Genomic DNA, 25,571 nt, shown 5'->3' with positions numbered 1-25,571 from the left:
CTCCGGCGACTTTGCAGAGGAAGTGCTACGTTTACGACATTGCACTTACCAGTGGGAAAGGAGCTGCTTATGTGCCATTAGGGTTGAAAATGCATCTAGTCTCTATAATAATACACTGAAGTTAGCAGAAATATGCTACACTTCATTATATTTATTTTGGAATTAAGTCCAACTTTATTCATAACACAGAGAAGAAAACGAGGTTCGTTGGACGCATTTTATTGCAGGCTGCACAAAATACAAAAGAGGTAGTTGACAAAATAATTTAAAAGCATTATAAACCTTTTTTGTGTGGCAATATAATGATGAATGGTCTATTTACAATTATTTACAGCAATAAATATAGAAATAGGAAATATATTAACGCATTATGCACATAATTGGAAACTTTAGTTGAGCTCCTCCTCCTCCTCTTTCTCTTCATCATCACTATCATCAGAATCATCTTCCTCTTCCTCTGTGTCTTCCTCACTTGACGAAGAGTCTTCATAGGGGCAGATGGTGGCTTGGACCGGATAGTTCCGAAGGAGCATCTCAGCTTCCCGGTACAGATAGTCAAAGCATTTGGTTTTGGGCCAGTACAACCTTTGAAGGGGAATTAAAAAAAAAAAATGAGTACAAACGTGTAAAAAAAAAAAATGCATGAAAATAAAGTATACTTTTAAAAATGGTAACGAAAATGAGAGAGAGAAAAAAGGAAATTTACTTGACTGGGTGAACGAAAAGAGCTGGTTTGGGTTGCGTTTCAGCAGGATTGAAAGGAGCCTGAAAGTTTAAAATCACCATTAGACTTTTGTTTCCAATCAAATAATTGTTCAGTCAAGTCAAATTTACCCTAAGTATGGAAGCTGTCGTCTCGGTTCTAATCCACGGTCTCCACATGTCGGACCGCTGGTTCGCGTCGTTGTCGTGAAGCAAAGATAGATTCAAATCCAGATGACGGCGGTGGTCTCGAGTCCTTTCGTCAAGTGGTCGCAATGTGGGCGCTGACGGAGCGGATGCAGCTATTTAACGGGGGGCTGTCCGGGGCCGGGTGCCAAATTGGACTTTTGACGCGTCGTCAAGTGTCTCCATGCGTCACGGTGCGGAGGTGCGAAGTCACACGTGAGCAAACCCCAACCAAATGGGACAAACTTGCTTTACTTTTGGGGATTTGACCTTGTTTTGATTACACCCCCAACACACACACACACACAACATCTATACAATAAATCATCAGGTGCACGCTCTCAAGGCGATGCACATCCAATGACACACTTTATTTTCATCTTCGTGACAAAAAACATAAAATAAAGCACTGATCACATGTTAAATCCATCCAAACCACGTACGCTTCACAATTTAAAGACGCACTTACAAAAAAAATATCTGCTTATTTTTGCAAGCGTTTCCATCCATTAAAAGCTCACGTTATCTCCGCGTAAAACCATTTGGGTGCAAGGTGCGAAGACACACGTGCCCCTCTTGACAACCCCCCGCTGCTTGGGTGATGGGAGGGGAGGGGCGAGAAGGGGTCGACACGCGTCAGCCTTTCAGCAGTACGAAAGTGTGAATCCCCCTATTAATTACATTAGAGTGCGAACAAACACGGAGAAGAGTTCCTTAACAGGTCGTAAATATTGCTTAAGGATTTTAGTCATATCAGTAACTAGAATGTGCGTTTAAACCCAATGAAAACTTTGCTTGACTTGTGATGACTTCCAAGTGGAAAGTGCATTTCTCTCAAAAACTGCATGTGAGCAAAGAGGAAAATGCAAAATACTGTAACCCTACACAAAATAAATAATGAAAAAATTTTTGAAGCTGCAGTTAGCATGTGACGTTCACATTATATATGAATGTTAATCCATCCATTTGTGTAGCTTAATACTTTTTAATATATTTACTTTACCAAAAAAAAAGTTGTATTTTTTCACACCAAATGCAACAGCAAATTTTTTTTTTAGCAGATTGTCCCAGTTGATAGCCATGTAAATAGTTAATTCATTTTTAAACATGCAAAAAATAGCAAAACACAACCCTCTATATTCTTATTTTCTAATTAAAATAGGATGTTTGTAAAAATATGTTCCTTATATGCTTTGTTGGCACACACACACAACCACACCTCATTAGTCCATAATGACATTTAGGATTGATGCAAAGCCCTTTGACAAATAAAAACAAACTGATTTAATTAGTCCCATTTGGGGTTGAATAGCAATGTGTTCTCCCACTGCATATCAGTAGGGGGCAGTGCAAAGCTACATGCTGGGATTCTAGTTGATTGATTGGTAAATAAACGTGTGTGTGTGTGTGTGTGTGTAAGACCTCAAATTAATGCCTACCACATTTGCCAGAGGTTCCATGGTGAGGAGTGTCTTCACATGTGACTTCTGCCAATTTGAAGCATCTGAAAACAAACAAACCAGCAAAACAGCACAAGCTGAATGTTAATTAATAGCGCCCACTTTGTTTCTTCATTACAGTTCTTATTCAAACTAGTGGATACATACGAAGTTTAGCAATGAAACATTCTGTTTTGTCATATTGACAGCATCTTCAGTGCTCAGTGTGACTGTGGAAATGTTTGTGTGCTGCTGAGAAACAACTACACTCAACTGAAACCACATCCTTTGTTGGGTTTGTTCAATCATCAACCACAAGTGTGTTTAACAAATGTTTAAAATTACATCTTTCATATATGGCATGTAGAGAGAGACAGCGGCTACTGAAGAGTAAATTTGAAGGTTTTCTTCCGCAATGCTTGCTGAATAGCGCAATGATATTTAGAGCGCTGCATGTTTGTGTTGTGTAAAAGACGAGGAAAAAAACAGCTTTACAAAAGGCAAATCAATAAGAACCTTCTAAATGGAAGGGTCAGACCATTCTGAAAGACATGTGTGGATATATGTATGTGAGCGCTTTTGGCTTCCCATGTATTTTATTAAAATTTTTATTTAACCATTATTTAATCAGGGAAAATCCCATTGAGATCCGCAGATCTCTTTTTCAATGGAGTCCTGGCCATGAGGCGCAGCACAAAACAACACAACATTACATACAGTTAAAACAGTACGTTAAAAACAGCAACAGGTTAATGACTTTGTTTCCAGGTCCTTTAAAATGGCATCAAACTGAGACAATGTTATGAGTCAGATGAAATCATTTATAACAAGATGGGAATAAATAGAAGCAGTGTATTCTTCTTTGTGGATGTTTGGTAATTGGAGAATACAAAGAAGCCCCAAACTCCATTGCAGATTAAATTTTGTTATGAAAACGGTAGGTTTGAGCAGATAGCTAGATAGAGCTAGATTAGGGTGACCTATTGATTTCCCAAAAAAGAGAACACTCCAGCCGGCCTCGAGATACTTAAACGATAGTCAGTTTACTCAAAGATGCAATACATAAATATTTTAACGGATGACCCCTCTGTATTGGTTGAAAATAAAACAAATAAATAAATAAATAATTATGTTGTAAGGCCAAACTTTTCCGCTCCAGTGATCGACTTTTTTTTTTTTTTTTTTTTTAATGGGGGGAGCCGGAATTGAATCTACACCCTCCATTTTGGCAGCGCAAAGCACTCCATCTCTGATTTGTCACGCAATGAAAGCCGGACATTTTTGTGAATTTATTCCCAGAGCATGTAAAAAAAGTGGACATGTCCGGGCAAAAGAGGACATTTGGTCATCCTAAGATAGCTAGACAGCTAGTTAGGCTGCTAGACAGCTAGCGAGACCGATAGCTAGCTAGACAGTGCTAGCTAAACAGCTATTTAGCCTGCTTGATAGATAGATAGATAGATAGATAGATAGATAGATAGATAGATAGATAGATAGATAGATAGATAGATAGATAGATAGATAGATAGATAGATAGATAGATAGATAGATAGATAGATAGATAGATAGATAGATAGATAGATAGATAGATAGATAGATAGATAGATAGATAGATAGATAGGCAGTTAGTTAGGCTGCGAGAGAGCTAGCATGACATAGATGGGGAGACAAACAGACAGAAGACTGACAGACCGCTATCGAGCTAGCTAGCCATTTGGGTGTTGGTGTGAAGACGTCCTCCTGTCAGTCCCTGCTGCTTGAATGATGGAAGAAGTGCAGGGGGTGACAGCATGTGTCAAGCCTTGTGTATACAAAACAAGGTTTGCAAGGTAATGAGGGGCTCATGTGTAAACATGAGCAGATGCAGAAATGGAGAAGAAATGCCATTTTGTTAACAACACAACACACAAATGGCGACAAGTTGGACAAGTGTAAGACATCAACACAGATGTAACTGAATTCATTCTCAAATGTTGAGTGAGGCCGGCTTTTGTTTTGGGCCATTTTGACACCGTTTTGTACACTTTTTCACTCCCAATGTTTGTGAGGTCAGTTGCCTTAAGAGCAAACACACATGCTGAATATGACAAAACAATCAAGACCATAACATAGGAGTGAAGAGATATCTGATCAACATTAACCCAACACGCAAGTGTGTTATGATGCATCCCGTTCTAGGCTTTAGAGCTCAAGAGCTTGCCAGTCGGGCTGCACCACATCCTCATTTAATTGAAGCCCTGTCAGTTACCTTGGAAACCAACGGACAGGTTGAACTGCCATTTGCAGTTACAGGAAGCATTCCAATAAAATGGGAAACCAACGGACAGGTTGAACTGCCATTTGCAGTTACAGGAAGCATTCCAATAAAATGGAACTCGATCAACAGTACCGGAGTGAAGCAACATATCAACAGAGTCATAGTACAATTCATTACTACAAATGTAGGAAGTTAATAGTTGTTTATGGATTCAAATTCAGCAAGTGCTATTAGCTTCTGTAAACTGAACATAAATAATGCACTTAAGTCATTAGCCCATATTGTGAGCGATTCCCACTAATTATAACAACTGCATTCAGCATAACAGTGAGTTGTATTTATAATTATTTATTTCAACAGTATTCATTTCTATTTTTTTCCTTGACCAGCAAATCATCAATTAATACATCTTTTCATACTTTTTAAATGAAACCCAGGTTCCATTTTCAGGAAAACAACTTAGCACAATTACAGTACACTGAACAAGTTAGCCAAATGCAGAAATGACCAAAGGCAATTTACACAAACAAATTAGGAGGGGGGAAAAACTTAACATAAACTAGTAATGGTACAGGAGGATCCTTTTTTTTTTAAATTATGCAGAATAAAAAATGAAGTCAGTTTCATGGCCACTCTCTTTTGTGGTGCAGTGGTGAATCAGAGCCTCTTTATCAATGTGAATCAAGTGCAGCAGGAAAGCTGTGATTTTCAACCCATATCACACATTAGTGTTTATCTCCTGTTAAAATATACAAACATTTAGTTGACACGCGCAAGTTAATTAATCAAGACTTGACACTCAAACAACTTGTTGGGTGTGACTGACATTTTTCACAGATTTTTTTTTTTAACTAAACAAGATCTGCCTAGCAACAATAACAACAAGCTGAGCAATGCTATATTAATTAGTCTACATCACAGGTGTCACACTCCAGATCCGTATCTCTACTCCAGTAGTGTCCGGTGAGAAATTTCAGTAAATTGGTCTAAAAATGATTTACCACAAATAATGTAACTTTGTTCATCATTGTCAGTTTAGTATTGTCACTGGCAGATTAATTACAGTAAATGCCCAATGTGTATTCACCTGTTACCATAGAGACGACAATAATAACATTGTGTTTCACCCAACAGGCCAAGATTTCATATGGCATTAGTTAATTGGGAGTAAACTGAGACAAGGTCATCATTATAGTTTTTTCTCATGTAAAATATGTGCCTTGACGCAATACAGGTTGGAGAAAGTGACCTGTTCCACTCCAAGCATGTTTTTTCTGGTCCGAAGTTATCCATCATAAATATGATACAATTTAAATGAAAGGGAAATTATATCATATGAATTATATGCTTTTATTATTATTATTATTGTCACCACTCACTTTTGTAAAAAAAAAAAAAAACAAAGTCTTTAAATCACTTCCTGTTTACATAAAAGTTATACAGGATTTTTTTTTAAATATATTGTTTCACAGCCCTAACTACCCAACTAAAGTGATATGTGACCCATGATTTAATTTTAAAAAAAAAAGAAAAGTTTGGCATACATATATTAAATATATATATTGTTAATTGGATAGTTGTATGAATGTATTATGAACATTATAAAATGTAACAAAAACGTTCCTGTTTAATGCCACTAGAGGGCACGTTTGTGTACTAGCTGATGATTACTGTGATTTGCACTGATGCAGCTAGTGCTCAGTTCATTTCTGGCTTTGGAATTCATCTGACAGACACTTTAAAGCTTATTATTTGCACGCATTTTCAAATGATGTGTTTGTTTAATGGCCTTGTCAGGTAATCCTCTTACGGTTGACCCTCAATGTATGAGTTGTTGCGTTAAGTCACCCAGGATGCGCACCGAGGCGCAAGTGCTTCCACGCACGGAATGAGGAAGGTAAACTTCGTGTTATTTTTTTATCCTTACTATCCGTCAAGCTTGTGGATTTGATGTGGTCGTGTCGCATGTGGACAATTAAGGCTGGCTGACATGAGCTCGCACAACCGGAGCCAAAGCGGCGCGCGGCGCAGTGACTACGTGTGGCAATATGAATACTACGACGAGGAGCCCGTCTCTTTTGAGGGACTCAAAGCACACAGATGTAAGCTTGACATGTCGAATTGATGCTTTTACTTTCATAAAATAGTGTTAAGTCGGTAACCGGGCTGTTGATTTATAAATTGTTTTGTTTTTTTTACACACCGTGCGCAATCAGATAGCGTGCACAAACAAAGCGCTGCGCTTATTATAAAATTGAAACTTTATAGGCGTCGAATCCAAGCCCGTTTTTTTTTCGTTGCAGACTCCATCGTAATCGGCTTCTGGGTTGGACTTGCGGTGTTCGTCATTTTCATGTTTTTTGTTCTCACACTGCTCACAAAGACAGGAGCGCCACAGCAAGAGTGAGTATAGCCTACGGGTCACGTGATGTATGCCTTCCCTCCATCACAAACGAAAAGGTCATCTCTCATCTATATGAGTGGAATTTAAAAACCTTAACTATAGCACTGCTTTAATGGCAGAATTATTATGTTTGATGTTTTGGATCTCATTTGCTTAATGTTGTGTTTTATGATTTTTGCTGTCATTTTGGCTGAAGACCAGTTCAGGTGGTTCTCGGGCCAAAGTCATACAAGCCTTATAGAGGGATGAATGAATAAATGTGTTTTTATACAAAACGTGAAACGTTGCTTTCTCCCCAGAAATCCAGACGCTGACAATCTGCCTGGTCCAGGAAACGGTCTTTTGAACATCATCGGTCCGAAAGACGACGAGGACTCTGACAACATAGCCGTTTCTCGTCCCTTCGTGGCAGAATCTTGCTCCTACTTTCATTTCTACATAAGTGAGGATGAGGATGGTAAGCGGTGGAAAAAGCCCAAGACGAAGCAAAATGGACCGCAGGGGAACTTCAACCAGTCAGGCGGTAACACCCCTGCGATGTTTGAACAGGAGGATGAAGACATGGGGGAACGCTTGCCCCTCAATGGGCTTGCAGTAGATGAGAGGAAGACAGACACGGAATGTGACTTCTTGTCCCACTTCAACATTCCAAACTTTGTCACCTCCTCATTGGGAGAAGACGACCTGCTGTGTGAGCCATCCATCACACTGGACCAGAACATATGATCCTTATGGTGACATCCTCCAACAGTAGAAAGCGAGAATGGACATCGTTGTTATTAGTTACTTTTTGCCTGGAACTATTATTTGGGACGTCACAGAAGCCTGGAAACCAGCAGTGGAGTCAATTGTACTGCAAGAACTGGTCTTAAAAAAAATAATGAAATGAGGACTATTTTAGATTCACATCTGACCCACTATATGTCCTTCTCTACCAATAAACTTTTTTTTTTTTTTAATAATGGGCTAGCTAGCATACATCAGCTAGCATGGCTAGCTAACATTAGCTAATAATCGCCTTCAAAACCATCAAAGCCTGAAATAAAAACAATCTTATAATGAGCTAGCTAATATTCACTGGTGGCTAGCTAACGTTAGCTAAAATTAGCAAATGTCATTTGCAGACAAAAGTTACACCTGCACATGGGACTCCATATCGTTAGCTTCCAGGTGAGTCATCGACCAGGCTACAATTATCTTCTAATTGAACAACAAAAATTTGACTTGGTGAGCATTCCTACCACCTGCCAAAAAACTGTACCTTTCCCAACCTTGATTGAGCCATGGCACCCATTTTACATTAGAAAAATGTCACTGCACAAAAAAAAAAAAGTATTTAGCTAGTAAACTAGCTAAAAATATATATTTATCAATTCATTTGATGAATCACCCAGCATTAGTTATCGGTAAAGAAAAAGACTCTCGAAACACAATAGCGCAAATCACATCATCACATACCGCCACATACCTGTTTTTAACACATTAACTGTTTTTGTTGTTGTTTTTTAATGTGAGAACCTCACATTTAAGGGGGAAAAAAATCCCCGTGTGTGTGTGCTTACTGCTCTTATCGTGTGTGGTGTACTCAAGATGACCAAGACAGCAGGGCAGGCCACATTTCCGCTGGCAATCGCAATGTCTGTCGCAGTACCAAGACTAACCTGTGAGAGGCAACATAGTGCCACGGGGGCATCCAGAGTGATGGGAAAGACAAAGAAAGTAGTAATAGAAGAAGACATACAAGAAGCTGTTTGCGTATTTGGTAGCTAACTTCTTGACATTTTATTGTGGTGAATGACGTGAGCAATACATTTGTATTTTAATTATATATTTATATTGTATCAAACTGGAGGCGCAGTCCTGTTAGACATGTCACGTCTATGGGGACGTTGCGCGCTTGTTTATTCTTGACCTCTCCCCTGAAACAAATTATCGGGCAGCGATTATTATGCAAAGGAACATTGCAAGTTGTACTGTCAACTCGCTGCTATTGGCAAGAAGGTTGTGCTAGGAATGCAGAATGTTCTATCAACCCTAATTAACTCAGTCTAAATAGACTTCTACATGTGACAATGAGCCAGGTTTAATTATAAAATTCCAAACGTGCCGTTGACTCTGACCTTTCTCCCCTGCAGACGTCATGTGTCTTTTGTCAGTCAAGATAGTGAACTGGAAACAAGTAAATAACTGACTGCAAGAATCCACTTTTTTTTTTCTGTCCAAAAATGATTTATTAATTACAAATGTATCTCATCCATGCCTAGACGTATCGTGACAGGCAGAACAATTGAATGCTCTTCCGCTAAATGTCAGAAGGTACAATTGACCTGTGTTGTGTTTGCGATATGAAACGAGATCATCAATATTTTGGTGGCATAACCAGGAGATTTTTCTGATGTGTGCCTTGTTCAATAAAAAAATAGGAAATATTGCCTTAAAAAGGTTGAACCCAACGTATTTGGGATACTGGCTAATCTCCCAGTGTTTTTTTGTACAAATGTTTACTGTTATGTTAGCTAGCATAGGTTATTAATAGATTAGGATGTATTCTGACTTAACTATAAATTGGTGCTGATGGCACCAGAAGAATAGAACTCAGTCTGTACGTTAAAACAATAATGACAAAAACAACAACAAAAGAGACAAAGTGAGTAGTCCCTTGATGCTGGCTGACCAGAGTTCTATCATCATCGTTAAACTCGGGAGATTTGTCAACAACTCGCGTGACATCTTACAAAATGCGGTTCGAATTATGATTGTAAGTATTAAAATTGTTGGCATCTTTCTGTAAAATATCTATAACAAAATGTATTGTGTCGGTCATATTTGTAGAATGTATTACAATACATTGGTCTTTGAACCAAAAACTGTTAACTTTTTGTATGGATTTCTACAAAATTGTTGTAAAATCAAGTCGCTAATATCAGAAATTACTTTTATCTTCTTTGTAGGGACTAATTTGATCCTCAAGCTATTTTTGGGGCTCGGGAGGTGATTATTATGATGTGAACGTTTCAGTGAATCCCAGCAAAGTCATTGTAATGACTAAAGTTGGTACAGTACCTGTCACTGTATTTATCCAAAACTGCAATGAGAAAACCATCTATTTTAGTGCTACTTAAAGTAAAGGATGACAGGTTAAAAATATATAATATACAATGTGAACCAGCTAGTGTCTAGTCATTCACATTGCCCTTATTGGTTGATTGTTATAAAATTGAGTGCATTTCAATTGTGATATAATATCACAAACAGTGAATATATAAAGTCTACACACCCCTGTTCAACTTCCAAGTTGGACTTTTTGGCCATAATTTTGACATTTATGTTTGGAGCAAAACCAAGACTGCTCAACAACAAAAGAACACCTTACCTAAAAAAAAAAAAAAAAAAAAAAAAAAAAAGTGTTCTAAAAATAGCGTGTGACTTACTAATAAGAATTAAAACAAAAGACTAAGAACGTGAACATGCTTTTTTATTTATTTATTTAAATTTAACAAGGTACATGCAAATATTCTATCCATCCATCCTTATTATGGCAACAAAGTGGGATACACCCCGGACTGGTTTTCAGCCCTTCGCAGAGAAAATTTTCCTTTTTAAAATATCAAATAAAAGGATATGAGAAAGCAAAATAAAAGAAAGATAGTTGACAGAAACTAGGATTGTTTGGCATTGGCAGAGGTCTGAATTCTGCTGAGCGCTCAAGTAGATCACAAAAGGATGACTGACTCAACACAGCAGCGCAGTAGCCAGAGTGTGACAAAAAGGTTTTTACTGGGTAGATGTGTCACAGGGAGGTGTGAAAAAGGAAAAACTCCTTTGTGAATGAATCAATGCCTGAAAGGTTTTGGTGTTTTACATTCATCTTAGAGAAAAATATCAGAATGCTGTAATTTCTATTACTTTCTGTGAGCTCTTGCTAAAACGCAAAAAAAAAATAAACCAATTATGTAAAATTGACAGGAGATTCTGAATGTTCGAGTAATGAACTCATTCTTTACTGTGCCCAACTTTAGCGTACCTTTCTCCTTTTCTTGTCCTGCACTTGACATGTCTAGTCATGCTTAACAAATACAAATTGGGTGTATCATTAACTCTATTTCCTGCTTTTCAAGTATTTCGCAAGAAGAACACTATAAAAAAAAAAACTTTTGTGCAAGAGAGAGGCATTTAAATGTTTAATTTGATGGATAATGAGTCGGGTTTCAGTTGGACATGAATAAGTCATGTGGGACAAACATGAGAAACATGCTATGCATGTTTCTAAAGCCAGGGGGTATGGGGAATTTACAGCATATACGGGCCCCGGACCCTTGAGGGCTCTCTCTCCGAACTTCAGTGCAATTAAAAAAAACAAATAAAACATTAAGGGAAATATTATTTAAACAAATGTTAATATTCATAATGTTTTTAGTTTTGTTTTTGTATCATCGTGGCATGATTTAAAAAAAATCCTTCATTTTGTATGTGATGGTAAAGTTATTGCTGAATCTTAATTGTACTTTAACTTTTAGGTGAACTTAATTTGCCTTCTCAAAACTATTAAATGCAGGCTTGAGTGTTTCTGTATTGTTTGCGCAAATTATTGTTCTCTAGGTATCTGATTGACCAAATTCACAACAGTTTTACAGCTCCTTGAAAAAGCCAGTTGTGCAAAAAGTACTGAAACAGACTATCTGGACATTTGCAGTCAAAGGTCTAGAGGTTAAATTAAGTTTTCCTGAAAGGTTGCAGTGAACCTAAAATGTGATGTTCACTCCTGCAGGGGGAGCCATACATTAACATTTTATTTTAATTTTTTTAAGACAGCAAGAAGTTTGGTACTCTTTTGTCTTCAGTCATCAAGAATGATATAGCTATATAATCAAATCAAAAAACAATTGTCTGTCTGGATATGCCCCCAACAAACCTTATTGTGCGTACGTGTGTGTGTGTGCGCGCGCGCCATGACAGGACGCCCCCGGGGTGTGTGAGCTGGGCCGGCCAGATTCCATCGGCAATCGCGCTCCCTCATTACCGCGGAAGACAAGTAACACTCCTTACAAGATATATGCACTCCTAATGACACATAATAGCGACGAACTGCGGCCGGCTGAACCTTGAAGCCGAGGCGGTTTCATTGTGCGAGGGCGCACTAAATATTCATCAGGCGTAGCGGACACCGCAGTTCACAGTCCATGAGGGGGACTTGCTGGAGACCAAAGTGATCATGGTAAGACCGTCAAACTTGCTAGTTTGGAAGGGAATCAACTTCGTGCGGTTGGACTTTGGAGATGAATTGCGCAAGATAGATTGTTTTTTGCACGCGTACTCCTACGCGTCATAATCAACTTTTTACCACTTGAATAACCCATCCTTATCGCGGTTGTTTTAGTGTGTCGCTATGAGCTGTGCAATGTTTAAACTCTAAACACGACTTGATGTGCAATAATAATTAACAGACTTGTGAGGCAGAGTGATCAGACTCGTTTGAAACTTGTATTAAAATAAACACCCAAGCCTCAGTCTTATTTGTTTGTTTCATGAACAAATTTGGTCGGTGGTTTAGGGGTTAAAAAAGAAGAAGAAAAAGTGGCAGACAGAGTCAAACCGCCAAATAAAACATGCGCAAGGACATTGGGGGGAAAAAAGCTGGAGCCCGGTGCGTCATTTCCCCCAATGGAAAGGCGCCCTGCCTTTTGCTGCGTTCAAATGCTTGAGCAAAAAAAAAAAAATCTTGGGTTTTTTCGTCTTATTATTTTTAACAGAGTCCAACAAGTAATACATTTATGGCACAAGTAAAAAAAAAAAAGAAAAAAAAAAGTATTATTGTGTTTGTAAAAACAATACAGCACGTATAAATTTCAGTCTCAATGTATTTACAGTTGCATTACAAATAATGTTTACATGTAAATGTAAGTAAACACTTCTTGGACTTGGCATTACTGGAATACTGAACAAAACCGCACCACAGGGTTCATACTAATTGAAATAATGACAATAATTAGATCCAAGGACAAAATCTAGCTTTCATTATTCCACCTTTCAAAAGATATACTTAGAATCAAAAACACAAGCATTTAATGTAACTTGCAGACATTAGTCAATGTAGTCATTTCCCCCCCAACATGAACAACATACCTCGTTAGACTCTTGAAGATGAGCATTAAAATAGTTTGTTTGCTACCTGACCGGTTTGATTTGTGGAAGTCGTTGGAACAAGGCGCACTGAAGGCATCACGTAACCGCACAGCTGCATGAGCTGGAAGGGGGCAGAACTTCAGCAGCAGCAGTGAATTTCTCACATGCCACAGTCTAGCGTTCTTGTACAGTTGTGCATGGTCTTCAGCGGATGGACTAAAATGCGACACGTTTCTCGGTGGGTTATGAGCCCGTGTGCGAAACCCGGTCTGCACTCGCTGGCAGCAGTTAATCTAGAGGAGGAAAAAAAAGTTTACAGCTGAAGTTTGATAAAGGGTGAGTGGTTCATGGATACAAAGTTACGGATTGAGCTGTCACTTTGCTCTGGCAAAATATCCTGGTGGGGATTATTTTCTGCTATTTTATCACTTCCATTCTTATGTCTTTGTTTTATGGTCTGTAGGAGTGTATGTTCTAAACCAAAATGTTCACAACCTACATAAAGAGTCTGAATGATATGGTATTTACCACGGTAAGCTTTCAGGTTATATGCTCTCCTGCATGTCCTTTTTATGCTGAGAGATGCATGGCCATACTAAAAAAAAAAAAGGTCTCTACAAAAAAAAAAATCTCCTAAACCTGCATTGCTTTCAATTGTGCATCGACAATGTATATAATACAGGCTTATGTGCTGTTTCCAAGTAATGCATTAAAAGTGCATGTTGTTCTTTGTTTGTTTGTTTTCTTAAATAATATTGTGTTGAATGCCATTTAAGTGAGTCATTTGTCTTCTTTGCCATAGTCTGAGAACTCAGAAGAGCAACAGAGCCCTGGGGTCTTGGGCCGAATCGGGAACTGGCTTTCTCCATGGAAAGCAAGGAGTCCAAAAAGTCCAACTGAAAATTCATCCCCCACTTGTGATCAGGCAGCCAAGTCGGAGGGAGAGTTTTGTGACGAATCCGCACAAGCCGAGGCAAAGAAACCCACGCGGGAGGAGAAGGAACAAAGATCCAAACCCAATCCACTGGGTCCCTCAAGAGCCATTTTCCGCTTTGAAGAGGTGGACGCCACACAGTCTACCCACAGAGAAGGCTCCGTTGTGAGCAGCAGAGAAACTCCTCCTAAACAGGAGGAGTATTTACTCAGCAAAAAGAAGCGAATAGGGCAGGCCAAGGAGGGCTGTCATGGTACTTCGGTGAGCGGGAATTCTGACAGGACTGCCTGTCATTTGACGGATCTCTCCGCCGCCGCTTCGTCCTCCTCCTCTGAGCAGGGCGTGGTATGGAACTCTGGAACTTTGGCCCAGAAACCAGCAAAGGCCCAGTCAGGAAAGAAGCTCCATGTGTACCTGGAGGAAACCAGTGTGACTCACTGTGGTCAAGATACCGTGACGGGGCAGGAAGTCATCTGCACTACAATTGAGAAAAAGCTACCAGTCTTATCAAAGTCGAAATCACCAAAGTCACCAAGTTTTGATTTGTCGCGGAGCTCAAGTTCAAGAGCGGACGAAAACACACAAGCAAATTTGAAGCCTGTGGTTGTGCCACAGGAGGGAGTGTCGCAGAAATTACACAAAAACTGGCAGTTGGAGCTTGAACTAGACACAGAGCAAACAGAGGCTGGCAACATGGGCCGTAAAAACTCTGCTAAGAAGAAAGCAAGGAAGAACTCTCAGGAAGATGGAGCATGCGGCCCTCAGGGGAAAACGCCTGGTCAAGAAGGAGTCCCTTCATCTGACAAATCAATCACCAGCCCACAGGGAGAACGTGCACAGAGTCATGGTGAAGCGCAACCTTTAGACTCCTCCTCCAAGGACAGCCTCACCTTACTGGCCTCACCTGGAGGTGTGGAAAATGAGGTTTCCTGTCCTAAGTATGCAGACAAATTCCTGGTCTCAAGATCAGTCACTGAAACCCGTCTTGCATGCGCCGTTGATGGCGGTGCAAACATGGAGGACGACGACAATTTTTACAAAGTGGAGAGGAAGACAGAGACGCCAGAGTCCAAACGGAGAAGTATTAAGGTCTCTCGGAGTGAAGTGAAACTTTTTTCAAAAAATGTGCCTTTGAACACTGAGAAAAGTATAGCAGAAGTGGAGCCAGAATTCAAGTTGGTACGGGACCAAGACAAACATGAAGGCAAGGAAGAGCCGAAAAAAGAAACTGATAAAAGGTAAGTTTTTATTTCAATGTGATTGGTAAAGAATATAAAAGTGAACAATGACATTTACTTAAATGAAAAAAGTTTGACCGTGATTTAAATTCATTGCTTGCATGGACTACATTTAAAATACAATACAATGGGTGTGGAAACAATTTAACCTACCCATCTCGTTTTCTAACAATACTCTACAAAACTTTAGAGCACTTGTACACTGTACATAAAGAACAAGTGTTTTTGACACAAAATGACTTACATATACTACATAATATACATTTGATAAATGTTCAATTTTAAATGTTTCCAAACTCTGCAAAGTGTTTGGAAAGTGTTTCTGTTACCGGTAATTCAAGTTTTTATATCATACACAGGGGGCAAGACAAGAAACCAGAGGAGAAGCCAGTCATTGGCCGAATTGCTGATAAGATCAACTTATTTGAGCGCCAGGGAGCTGTGAAGGGCCTCAAAAGAACTTTCCAAAACCCTAGGAGCGCTGATGTCTCTCCTGCTAGGCAAGCGACTGGGAAGCTCAAAGCGGAATTTTTGTCACCCGCGCAGAGGTCAAAATCAGCTGAGCGATATGGCGCTGCGAGTTCAAGCCCTGTGCCACCCCAAAATGAGATTACAATGACTGTTAAACAGAGAGCGAGGAACTTTACGGAGGAATCAACAAACATTTCTAAATCAATGCTGCCTCAAAATTCAGCAAAGACAGGAATTACAAATAAATCAACCACATCTGTGGCAACCACTGCATTAAAGTCATCAAAACCCGACAGTCAGGGTAAACTGGATACAAAAACAATGACAGGGATAACAATAAAACCCGATGGACAGGATAGCACTGCTGTGATGGTGAAAGGTTCCACACCTCTGCTGGAACAACATGGCACACAGACCTCAAAGACAGCAGATCAGGGTACGAAATCTAACACTATAGAACTAAGTATTGCAACGAAAGGCACAGGTGATAATGTAAAACTGATCAATGATGTAAGTACACGGTCCAAAGCCACTAGCACATCAGGGTCTCGCCCTAAGCGAAGAAAAAGCAAGGAGGCTACCAGTCCAATTAGCAAAAATCGGATTAAGCAAGAGGCAACTTCTGAAGAAAGCCAGGTTGATGATGCAGTTTTTTTACAACCTGATGAAGTAGAAGGAATTATATGCAATAAGCGTACATTTGTAAAAGAATCTGACATTTCCAATAAACAGTTGATATCTCAAGATAAAGACATTGATAAACTGGTCAACAGAGTAGAGGTTTTACCTGAACCAACATCTGTTAACAAAGACGAACCTGATACTGCTGCTTCTAACAGAAAAACAAAGAAACCTTTTGACAAGGTTTCCGTTAGTTCAGGCCAAAAGGAGTCAAAGGCAGAAAGAGAAATTCTGTCCCCCAAACAGGACATCAAAAATGCCACAGAGGACAAATCGGCTTCCCTTTCACAGTCAGCTGAGCAGCATATTGAGCAACCTGCCGCAGTGGTGCAGGTCCCACCAGCTGAATGTCCAAAAATAGATGTGGAACCACAAATGCAGCCTTTACCAACAAGTAGACTAAAAACCATTCGACCCGGTAAAAAAGACACAGAACATGCACAGCCATACCAAAAGTTGGAAACAAAGCCAACAAGTCAGAGTGGGAGTACAACTGTTGACAAATTAGAAAGGCCACTGGGTAACAACAACATCCGGACTGAAGGAAAAAACAAAGAAACCCCAAAAAAGTTTATCCAATCAGACAAAACACAAACGACAACAGTGCAGTGCAGACAAGAAAATTCAGGGACACAAGCAAGTGTGGCAATTGGTAATGAGAAAAATCGACCAAAGATAAAAGAGGATACAAGGCTAAGTGTAAATGCTAACAAAACAGAGTTAGAAAACACTAAAGCAGCTTCAAAACTCCCAACTTTAACAAAAACTGTCAATCAGACTTCTACAACAAATCCAGCCATGGCTGAGGTAACTATTGTCACTCAGGGGACCAGAAAAACGAGTGCTCAAGGGTCCTCCAAGGAAGAAACAACAACGCATGCACCTGAAACACCAGCCAAATCTTTAGAAGGAGCCATAAGAGAACATAAACTACCAAACATTATAACAGAACCACAGCCTGGTTGTGCATCTGTGGAAAAACCTGAGGGGTCTCTCAGTAAGGCATCAAACAAACCTGAAGACAGCGGTTCTAAGTTTGTCAGCCTAAAGCCTGAACAAGTGACTGCAATGGTCTCTCATGACCCCCCTGTGCTGATTAGTGCACAGACTGACAATACAGACTCTACTCATATTTCTGTTCGAAACCGTGATGGAAAAAGCAAGGGCAGTGAGACTCGAAGCTCAACAACAAACTTAGAGGCTGTGGAAGTTAAAGTCCCAATAACAAAACCGAGTCACCCTCAGTTTGAGAAACTAAATAATACAGTGAGCACGAGTGATCTTCCTCCATTCAAAGGCTCAGACAAAAAGCAAAGCTCTTCTGACAGCAACCTTTCCAGCACAACAGATATTGTGAAAAGGAAGACCTATAAGAAAGACGTTGATTCACCAGAGATGATTGAACAGCCACCCACTGTTAACAGGGATCTTTCTTCACAACTTGACAAAGTCAAAGCCGAACCAGTAAATAACAAGCTGAGTCCAACTCCCAAAGTATCAACTTCCCCAAACTCTAAGAAGCAGAATTCGGACTCAGTCCAGCAGTCATTCCCTAAGAGGCTGCATTCGCCGCGAGGACTAAGCAGAGATGATTCTTCGTTTCAACAGGACGCTCCGTCAAGTTGGCTTGATGTAGACTTTCCCAAACAGAGACTTAAACTCCCAGGGACCAAGCTGAGTGCTTCTGTCAGTGAAAGCAATCTTCTTGACAATGAAGAACTCGATGATGAAGATTTTATTGAAAAGATCAAGAAGCTTTGTGCTCCCTTTTCCCTACCGCCTCGTAAACACAACCCACTGCGGCCACCTCAGCCCCCATTTGCGATGCCAGCCATCAAGGAAGACCACTTTGAGAAGACGTTTGACCCAGAGGAGTTTAAATTTGGTCTTAGGAAGAAAAATCGGACCTTTGACACAGGCCCGAGCCTTTTAGCTAAGCTTCAAAACCCAGAAAACAAAAGTGGTGCTAAGCCTGCTCGGGTGAGTATAGCTGATAGGTGTCTTTTGATCAGCAGTCTGGATGCGTCTTCTCATTTAAAAGACAAGACTCCTAAGAGGGATCAGGAGAAAAGCAAAGAGGAGAAAGATGATCATATTGTTGTGAAGTCTCGATTGGAGGGAAGCTGCGTACTTAGCAGTCTCACCAACCCCAGCACCAGGGGGAGAAGAAATGGCGTTCAGGCACTGTCAGAAAGTAGCACCTCTAGAGATGCGTCCCCCCAGCTCAGCCCTCCACCAGAGCCAACCTCACCTACTCAGACTACCAGCAGTTCCTTTGCTGAAAATTTCACCAAGCAACGGAGAGACCAAAACCAGCCTACAGAGGCTGTGGTTGGTGACTCAGGTCCTCCACTTCCCTCCTTTAACGACATCAAGCTGCCTGGCTATTTAGAGAAGTACCTCCCTCGGGAACCGGCAAATACAGCGCAGAGCACGCAAGGACAGCCGCAAATGAAAGCAGAGGTTCGTTTTTTCGACACTATTCTGAAGTAATGTGATGTCAACAAAAGTACAACAAAATGTTTTTGATAGCGACGACACTTTTGGCTTCAGATGTTGTTTTGTTTATTCATTAGGTTACTGCAAAAATGTCAACTCCAGCTTCTGTGCCTGAAGCACAACTCCCTAATACTGTGCCTCCAGTTTTTGGAAAAGGAAATTCACCTCAAATGTACCCAGCTCACTCAGAGCTTAAGCAGCCTCTGACTCAGAGGATACGTACTCATCATGTAAGTATGCCACACACACCATCTTTTTTGAAGCAGCACTAAACCATTGCCATTTTGAAGGAAATCGATGTCCGTGCATCTGTTTTGTTTCTTCTTGGGAACATGATCTGCTTTCGACACTGTGAGATGAGCATTTAAGGCAATGGCAATTTGTACACCATTTGACTGTTTAGTTCTTGTGCCAAGAGTCATCATTAGTTGCAACATAAGCTTCTCTATTTACAAAAACAGCAGATCTTTTGTCCAGGGGGGGATGCCTTTTAGCCATTGACAAAGACTACACTGTGCTGCTGCCTACAGCTCACAGTCATTTGCATTTCAAGATCTGCAAGACAATTTGAAAAACCTTATTAAATGTCACAAAGGCCTGGCCAACATGTTGCTTAGTCCAAGCACAAGCTTCAAATTTCCCAATCGGGTAGCTATACATTCAGCACTTAATCACCTGCTGTCAATACCCAGTTAAATTATATGATCAGAATTGTGTTTTCCAAAAAGTCACCTAAAATGAGACAATAGTGCATAAACAAACTTAAGGGAACCCACAGCTGTGGCAAAGAGGCGGCAGCATGAAAAGGTTAGGCCAATCAATGTGGCACAAAGAAATGCAGACCAGCCACTCTTGCAGATATTTGTCATTCTTCACATACTGTGTCGTGCTAATGCCTCTGTGTTTTTGCCTCCTAGGCGAGGACTGCCAAGGGATTTCATAAGCGACCTGGAAAGGTATAGTACTTGCAACACTGACCGCATGCAATTGTACTGAGATTGGAAGGATCTCTGGAAAGACTGACTTGCTGGGCTGTGAAAACATCTGCTTTTCATATGTTGTACTAGGGGGTATAAATACATTGAAAAAAACATTTTGGTGCAAGGCTGGATGTGATTACTGTCATGGAAATCTGGGCTGCCAGTGTGCTGGTAAACATGAGACACTTCATTACAGTTGAAATAAAAATATTTTGGCCACATATTTATTTACATCTGCCCGGTAAGAGTATATCAATTTGTTTTTAACTTTACTGCTACAGGTTTACATATATATATATATACACACAGAGAGACAGAGAGAGATAGAGAGAGAGAGCCTACATATCAATCTAGCAAATGACAAATTTAAGGGTTGTCAAAGTTGGAAGTCTTAACTATATGAGGGTTCTTGTTACTTATTTTAGTCATGGTTCATTTATGCTGGCTGACGTGAATAAGCTCTTCTGCTGGGAAGGCGGAAATATGCTATTTAGCTTATGAGGTCCAACCTCAAAGCACTCCACTAGTCAAAACATTGCTGATGACCGTGACTAAGATGTGTTTGTTTTGTTTTTGAAGAGACAAGTTCTCTGTAAAAAGTTACAACAAAAAAACTAATCTTTTTGTTTGTTGTTTGAAAAAAAAAAAACGTGTAGTTGAAAAATCATTTTCCTTGGGGAATTGGTTAACTTCCAAATTGGTAATTGGTTGCTCCCAAAAAAGGTATACATATAGATATGTTCTATTTTAAATTTTGCCATGGTCCCAAAGACGTATTTATATGTTTTTGTTTTGTTTGATTTTTTTTTTATGCTAGAGCATACAGAAGGCTTTGATGCAGCCTCCGAACTGGAGAGAATGCTTGAAGCAATGGTAGTTGCTACAAAAACGGCCAGCAGGTGGCAGCAGAGTATAAGAGATCAACCAGGACCATGTTGCCAAAAGCACTTTTCCCCACTGTTTTAAACAGATTTGTGAATAATGCTGAAATTTAGCTATATTCCAATGCTAATTGCTGCAAAATGGAAAGAGATAGAAAGACTCTAATCTTTCTTTTGATAGGTTACATGTTTTTAGAGCAATAAATAACACAATATTCTGCGGGCCTTGCAAAATCAGTCAAAATCCAGTAAAACAACCGAGAGCGAAGGGGTTTGCTTCAGTGAAAATGGCTGGGAGTAAAAAGATAACTGATATAATTCAGTTTATATAAAATCTTGGTTTAATTTCTTTCCACAGATTATTTTGTTCCAGAAAGCTCAGTTCAGTGGGCAAGTCTATGAGATCTACAGGGATGTAGAAGATGCGACTCACCTGCAGTTCTCAAATATCATATCTGTGAAAGTCATACGAGGATGGTAAGTAGTAATCACCATATTAGATTCAGTAGGCATGTCAAATCGAACCAAATGCCAACTTAAGTGCAGCTCATATGTCCCTAACTCGTGCATTGTTTTAGCTTCAGAGTGGAAATTTGAATAAAAACAAATAGCTTTAACCAACATGTCTGGCAAACTGCAGTGATTTGCTGAGGCAACCAATAAAGAAAGTGGCCAAGAGCCCAGTCAACCCAGTAAAACAACTGTTGTTACAAAACAGAAAGTGCTCGTCTACTGTAGTTGGTCAGAGTATTTGCATTGGAAGATGGCTTCCCTAAGTATTTTATTATTATCAACTAAAAAGTATTCAATCATGTGGGCTTTCTTCCCTACAGCTGGATCCTGTATGAGAAGCCAGACTTCCAGGGACGTTGTATCGCTTTGGAGGAGGGGGGCCTTGAACTGACAAACGAGTGGGCAGAACCCGAGCCAAACAACACCTCACCAATGCTGATTGGCTCCATTCGATTTGCCGTCCACGTAAGTAATGATTCCACCTCTTCTGACCTTTTTGATGTGTTATCATGACCACACATGGCCCCGGACCTATTACTAATAGACAATATTGCCACATTTGTATTCGCACATGGGTTTCCTGGACAGCTAAATGTAAAAACACACTCTGTCACTTAATTCCAGTTCCAAGGAGAGATTTAAGGAACGGAACATGGGCCAGCGCTGATAATTGGTGTTTTGTTCCATTCTACTCTGCAGGATTATGGCACACCTCATATTGATCTGTTCACGGAACCGGAGGGCCACGGTAGAGTGACACCTTACCACGATGACGCCATCGAGACCGGCTCGTTTGGCATCCCACTGAGCACCGCTTCCATCCAAGTTCACTCCGGGGTGTAAGTAGCTCAGAATGATCCAAGTAGTTGGTGCGGTATCGACCACGCTTCCAACAAACAAACTCGCATAGCTCTCTTATTGAGATTGATCCACAGGAGAAATGTTGGCTTTTCCAAGGCACAATTCATTCTAAGACCTTGAGATTTTTTTTTCTTTAAAAATACTTGTTGGAAGACGTGTATATAGTCACTAACTTCCTCATTCTTTGCTGTTGCTTAAGCGTCACTGGCGCTCGCGCAGGAATGTCTATCGTGCCGATGCCTGTTAGAAGACAGGAATAGCGGAGTGTGTTCGGGGTAGTGGTTGAGGGGGGGTTACTTGGAAAGTGAGGAGGTGGAATGAGAGTTACAGACAAAAGGTGTGGCGGAGAAAAGAGAAAATGTTAAATCACATCAGTGAGTCAGACATGTGAAACACTGAGCTCAACGCCTGAAGGAACTTAATGACAACTGTGGGTTTTACATTACATTTGGCATCTTCAATGGAAAGTTCTTAAACAAATCACCAATATCGGTGTCCAGTCGGACGAGAGTACCAGTTAACAGATAACCATGATTTTCATTCCACTGATTATGTCTCCTGAGTATTAACTCATTTGCTCCCAAAAACGTATAAACACGTTCTATTTTAAATACTGCTTTGCACGCAAAAAACATATTTACAGTATACGTTGTTTATGTTTTTTATGCTAGAGCATACAGAAGGCTTTGATGCAATCTCTGACCTAAAGAGGTTGCTTAAAGCAATGGTAATTATTACAACAACAAAACGGCCAGCAGGTGGCATCAGAGTATAAGAGATCAACCAGGGCCATGTTTTTATAGCAATAGAATCCAATCTTCTGTGGGCCTTGCAATATCAGTCGAAATCCAGTAAAACAGCCGGGAGCGAAGGGGGTTGCTTCAGCGAAAATAGCTGGGAGAGAATGAGTTAATGAACAGGCAAAACATAACAAAAGTGTTTTTCTTTTTCCTGCTCCTAGGTGGCTGGTGTTCAGTGATCCAGGGTTCCAAGGAATGCTAGCTGTTCTAGAAACAGGAGTGTACCCTTTTCCTGAGACCTGGGGCTTCTCCTCGCCATTTGTGGGATCTCTCAAACCCCTTAAAATGGTTTGTAGCATTTGAAAGTAAACATTTTGCATTTGAAGTAGCATAGTAATGGACAAGAAATCTTGGCAAAAACGTTCAATGTGACTTTGTATTCACAGTCTACGTGGTGTAAACGCCCCTATGTAGGCTGCCAATGTATTAATAAGCCAAACACAAGACACATTGATAATTTCAATGTTCTATTTGTTGCAGGGCGGTTTTAAAGTGGAGAACCCAAATGAAGTTAAGGTAAGGCGGGTTAGACCTTTGACATTTAAGCTTAAAGCTCATTCACTGCCATCGTCAAGTACACTTTTTTCAACGTGGATGGGTGGCGGAGTATCTGATGCTGCAAATGGGAAAAATAGCTTGATTTTGCTGTACATCTGATTACAAGGGAAATAAAATCTAACATATTAAACACAGAGTCTAATCTTTCATTTGGTAGATTTATTTAGTGTATATATTAATTTAACAATATCCTGTGGGTCTTGAAAATGTCAAAATGCTAAAATGTCTGGCAGTGAATGAGTTTTAAAGATTGAGGGGAGCTTTAGGTCACATTCCTTTTGACTCGCTGTGCAGCAATTTCCTCTTTTTCTTTCTTTTCTGCAACATTTTAAGAAGAGGATTCAGCAAATGGTTGCTGGGATGAAATTCATAACAGATCAAATGTACAAAAACATTTTTAATACTGAATATTCTGAATTACATTCATGCTTTCTTTGAGACTACTCAACTTAATCCTCATGCAATTCAATTGCAAAATAACCTTTAAAATAATTAGTATATAATTTGCTTCAATCTACAAATTAATAGGAGTAATAGCTCAAACATAAAATACCACTGAGAAAAACTGAACAAAAAGACCACAAACGAACATGTACAATGTGTCAACTTTGCTGAAAAGATTGTCCTTTTTGTTCTTCCAGGCTTTGGTGTATGAGAAACCCGGACTGGAGGGTCCCTGTTTGGAAATTGACTGTGACGTTTTCAGCTTTTGCGAAGGAGATGAAACAAACGCTGACACTCACAAGCTGAAGTCTGTGGGTTCTTTGAAGATAATTGGTGGATTGTGAGTTTTTGTTCTTGAACTATTTAGTCACCATGCTCTGCATCTTCAGACGCGTAGCCATCAGCCACAAACCAATTGCAAATATCTTCCAGCTGGGTCGGCTACAGTGAGGAAGGATTTGAAGGGCGGCAGCACATGCTGGAGGAAGGAGAGTACCTGGACTGTAGCGACTGGGGAGACTCGGGACAGATTCTGTCACTACGACCTATCCTGGCTGTGAGTACCTTGAAGGTTTTATTTTCCATAATGTTCTATACGCCCCCACTAGTCTAAACGCTAATAAATATTAATTACGCAGAAAAAAACCCACTTGTTTTTATCCATCTTGGTGAGGGGTGGCCATTTTGTCTTGTACTGCCACTTGCTGTCGACTGAAAATGACATCACAGTGCCTAAGAGGGCTCAGCTTGCGAACGTCACATGACCAAACCCAGAAAACAGATGAGCTGAGACGTCTGCAACTTGAGGAAATGCCCTCTGTGAACATCTTCGAGCTGCTAGCAAGATTTATTTAGCCTCCCTTCACTGCTCTCCCGTTGCATCCCTGACCAAAGCGGCACCCTTCATAAACGTGCAGTGCGTACAAACTGCCGTTAGCCCAGGTGGCTACGTTGCTAGCATACTAGGTACTGATTAATGCAAAGGGCTATCTGATGATAAGACTGCTTCAGGTGCCACTACATTTCAGTTACAACTTATTTATACTACGGCCGCAGATTATTATTGAAATAGATTAAATTGACTATTAATTTTTCCTTAAATTGATTATGATTCAGCTACTGGTATGTCTCGTAACGCATTGGAAAGTAGGGACAAATGTTGATTATTGTATTTGTAAAGGTCTTATTTTGGTAAACACAAAAGATAATCAGTCTGCTTTCATGAAGGAACACAGAAATCAGAGAATATTTACCAAGGATTTGGATAAAGTTAAATAATGGCTCCAAACAGTTGTTGATCAATGCTTAAATTGTTCCCAAAGACGTATTTATATGTTCTTCTTTTATGCTAAAGCATACAAGATGTAGCCTCTGAACTGCGGAGAATGCCTAAAGCAATGGTAGTTATTACAACAGCCAGCAGGTGGCAGCATAGTATAAGAGTTCAACCAGGGCCATGTTGCAACAAGCTCTTTTTGATAATGTTTTCAACAGGAATGTGAATAATGATGAAACTTTAGCTATATTCTAATGCTAATTGCTGCAAAACGGAAACAGATATAAGTATAAATATTTTTTAAAAGAGACTATTCTTTCTTTT

At 40.0% G+C, this 25,571-nt stretch overlaps 3 protein-coding genes and 1 long non-coding RNA gene across 5 annotated transcripts in view; 2 read left to right on the top strand and 2 right to left on the bottom strand.

The window, feature by feature from the left end:
- Window positions 1-232: 232 nt before the first annotated feature.
- Window positions 233-2,566, bottom strand: LOC144039591 (protein ripply2-like). Of its 2 annotated transcripts, XM_077553112.1 has the most exons (5): window positions 2,496-2,566; window positions 2,328-2,392; window positions 835-1,558; window positions 707-765; window positions 233-585 (listed from the first exon to the last, which is right to left on the bottom strand). In XM_077553112.1, exons 3-5 carry the CDS (start codon window positions 880-882, stop codon window positions 390-392), a joined length of 303 nt encoding a protein of 100 aa, XP_077409238.1. In that variant the 5' UTR covers window positions 883-1,558; window positions 2,328-2,392; window positions 2,496-2,566; the 3' UTR covers window positions 233-389. The 2 variants fall into 2 exon arrangements, with proteins under 2 accessions (XP_077409238.1, XP_077409239.1); XM_077553113.1 differs by lacking the exon at window positions 2,496-2,566 and having other exon boundaries at window positions 835-1,068; window positions 2,328-2,411.
- A 3,776-nt stretch (window positions 2,567-6,342) lies between these two features.
- Window positions 6,343-7,714, top strand: LOC144039664 (melanocortin-2 receptor accessory protein 2-like). The gene is made up of 4 exons (XM_077553249.1): window positions 6,343-6,481; window positions 6,565-6,686; window positions 6,888-6,987; window positions 7,288-7,714. The coding sequence occupies exons 2-4, from the start codon at window positions 6,575-6,577 to the stop codon at window positions 7,712-7,714; spliced, it is 639 nt and encodes a 212-aa protein (XP_077409375.1). The 5' UTR covers window positions 6,343-6,481; window positions 6,565-6,574.
- Window positions 7,715-11,987: 4,273 nt separating this feature from the next.
- The window catches only part of LOC144039253 (uncharacterized), a 22,524-nt gene continuing 8,940 nt past the window's right edge, over window positions 11,988-25,571 (top strand). Inside the window, exons 1-12 of the mRNA XM_077552409.1 lie at window positions 11,988-12,203; window positions 13,914-15,283; window positions 15,643-18,898; window positions 19,012-19,164; window positions 19,852-19,890; window positions 21,154-21,272; window positions 21,629-21,773; window positions 22,008-22,147; window positions 23,131-23,257; window positions 23,450-23,485; window positions 24,169-24,311; window positions 24,404-24,527. Of these exons, the coding sequence (XP_077408535.1) occupies window positions 12,201-12,203; window positions 13,914-15,283; window positions 15,643-18,898; window positions 19,012-19,164; window positions 19,852-19,890; window positions 21,154-21,272; window positions 21,629-21,773; window positions 22,008-22,147; window positions 23,131-23,257; window positions 23,450-23,485; window positions 24,169-24,311; window positions 24,404-24,527 (5,655 nt within the window). The 5' untranslated portion in view covers window positions 11,988-12,200. The remainder of the gene's footprint in view (window positions 12,204-13,913; window positions 15,284-15,642; window positions 18,899-19,011; window positions 19,165-19,851; window positions 19,891-21,153; window positions 21,273-21,628; window positions 21,774-22,007; window positions 22,148-23,130; window positions 23,258-23,449; window positions 23,486-24,168; window positions 24,312-24,403; window positions 24,528-25,571) is intronic.
- The window catches only part of LOC144039255 (uncharacterized), a 4,526-nt gene continuing 2,769 nt past the window's right edge, over window positions 23,815-25,571 (bottom strand). Inside the window, exon 3 of the long non-coding RNA XR_013289391.1 lies at window positions 23,815-24,682. This is a non-coding gene — a long non-coding RNA (uncharacterized LOC144039255). The remainder of the gene's footprint in view (window positions 24,683-25,571) is intronic.

The sequence above is a fragment of the Vanacampus margaritifer genome, chromosome 19 (genome assembly GCF_051991255.1).
Source record: "Vanacampus margaritifer isolate UIUO_Vmar chromosome 19, RoL_Vmar_1.0, whole genome shotgun sequence".
Lineage (NCBI taxonomy): Eukaryota > Metazoa > Chordata > Actinopteri > Syngnathiformes > Syngnathidae > Vanacampus > Vanacampus margaritifer.
The sequence above is the reverse complement of the archived record's forward strand: the minus strand, read 5'-3'. Positions and strand labels throughout refer to the sequence as shown.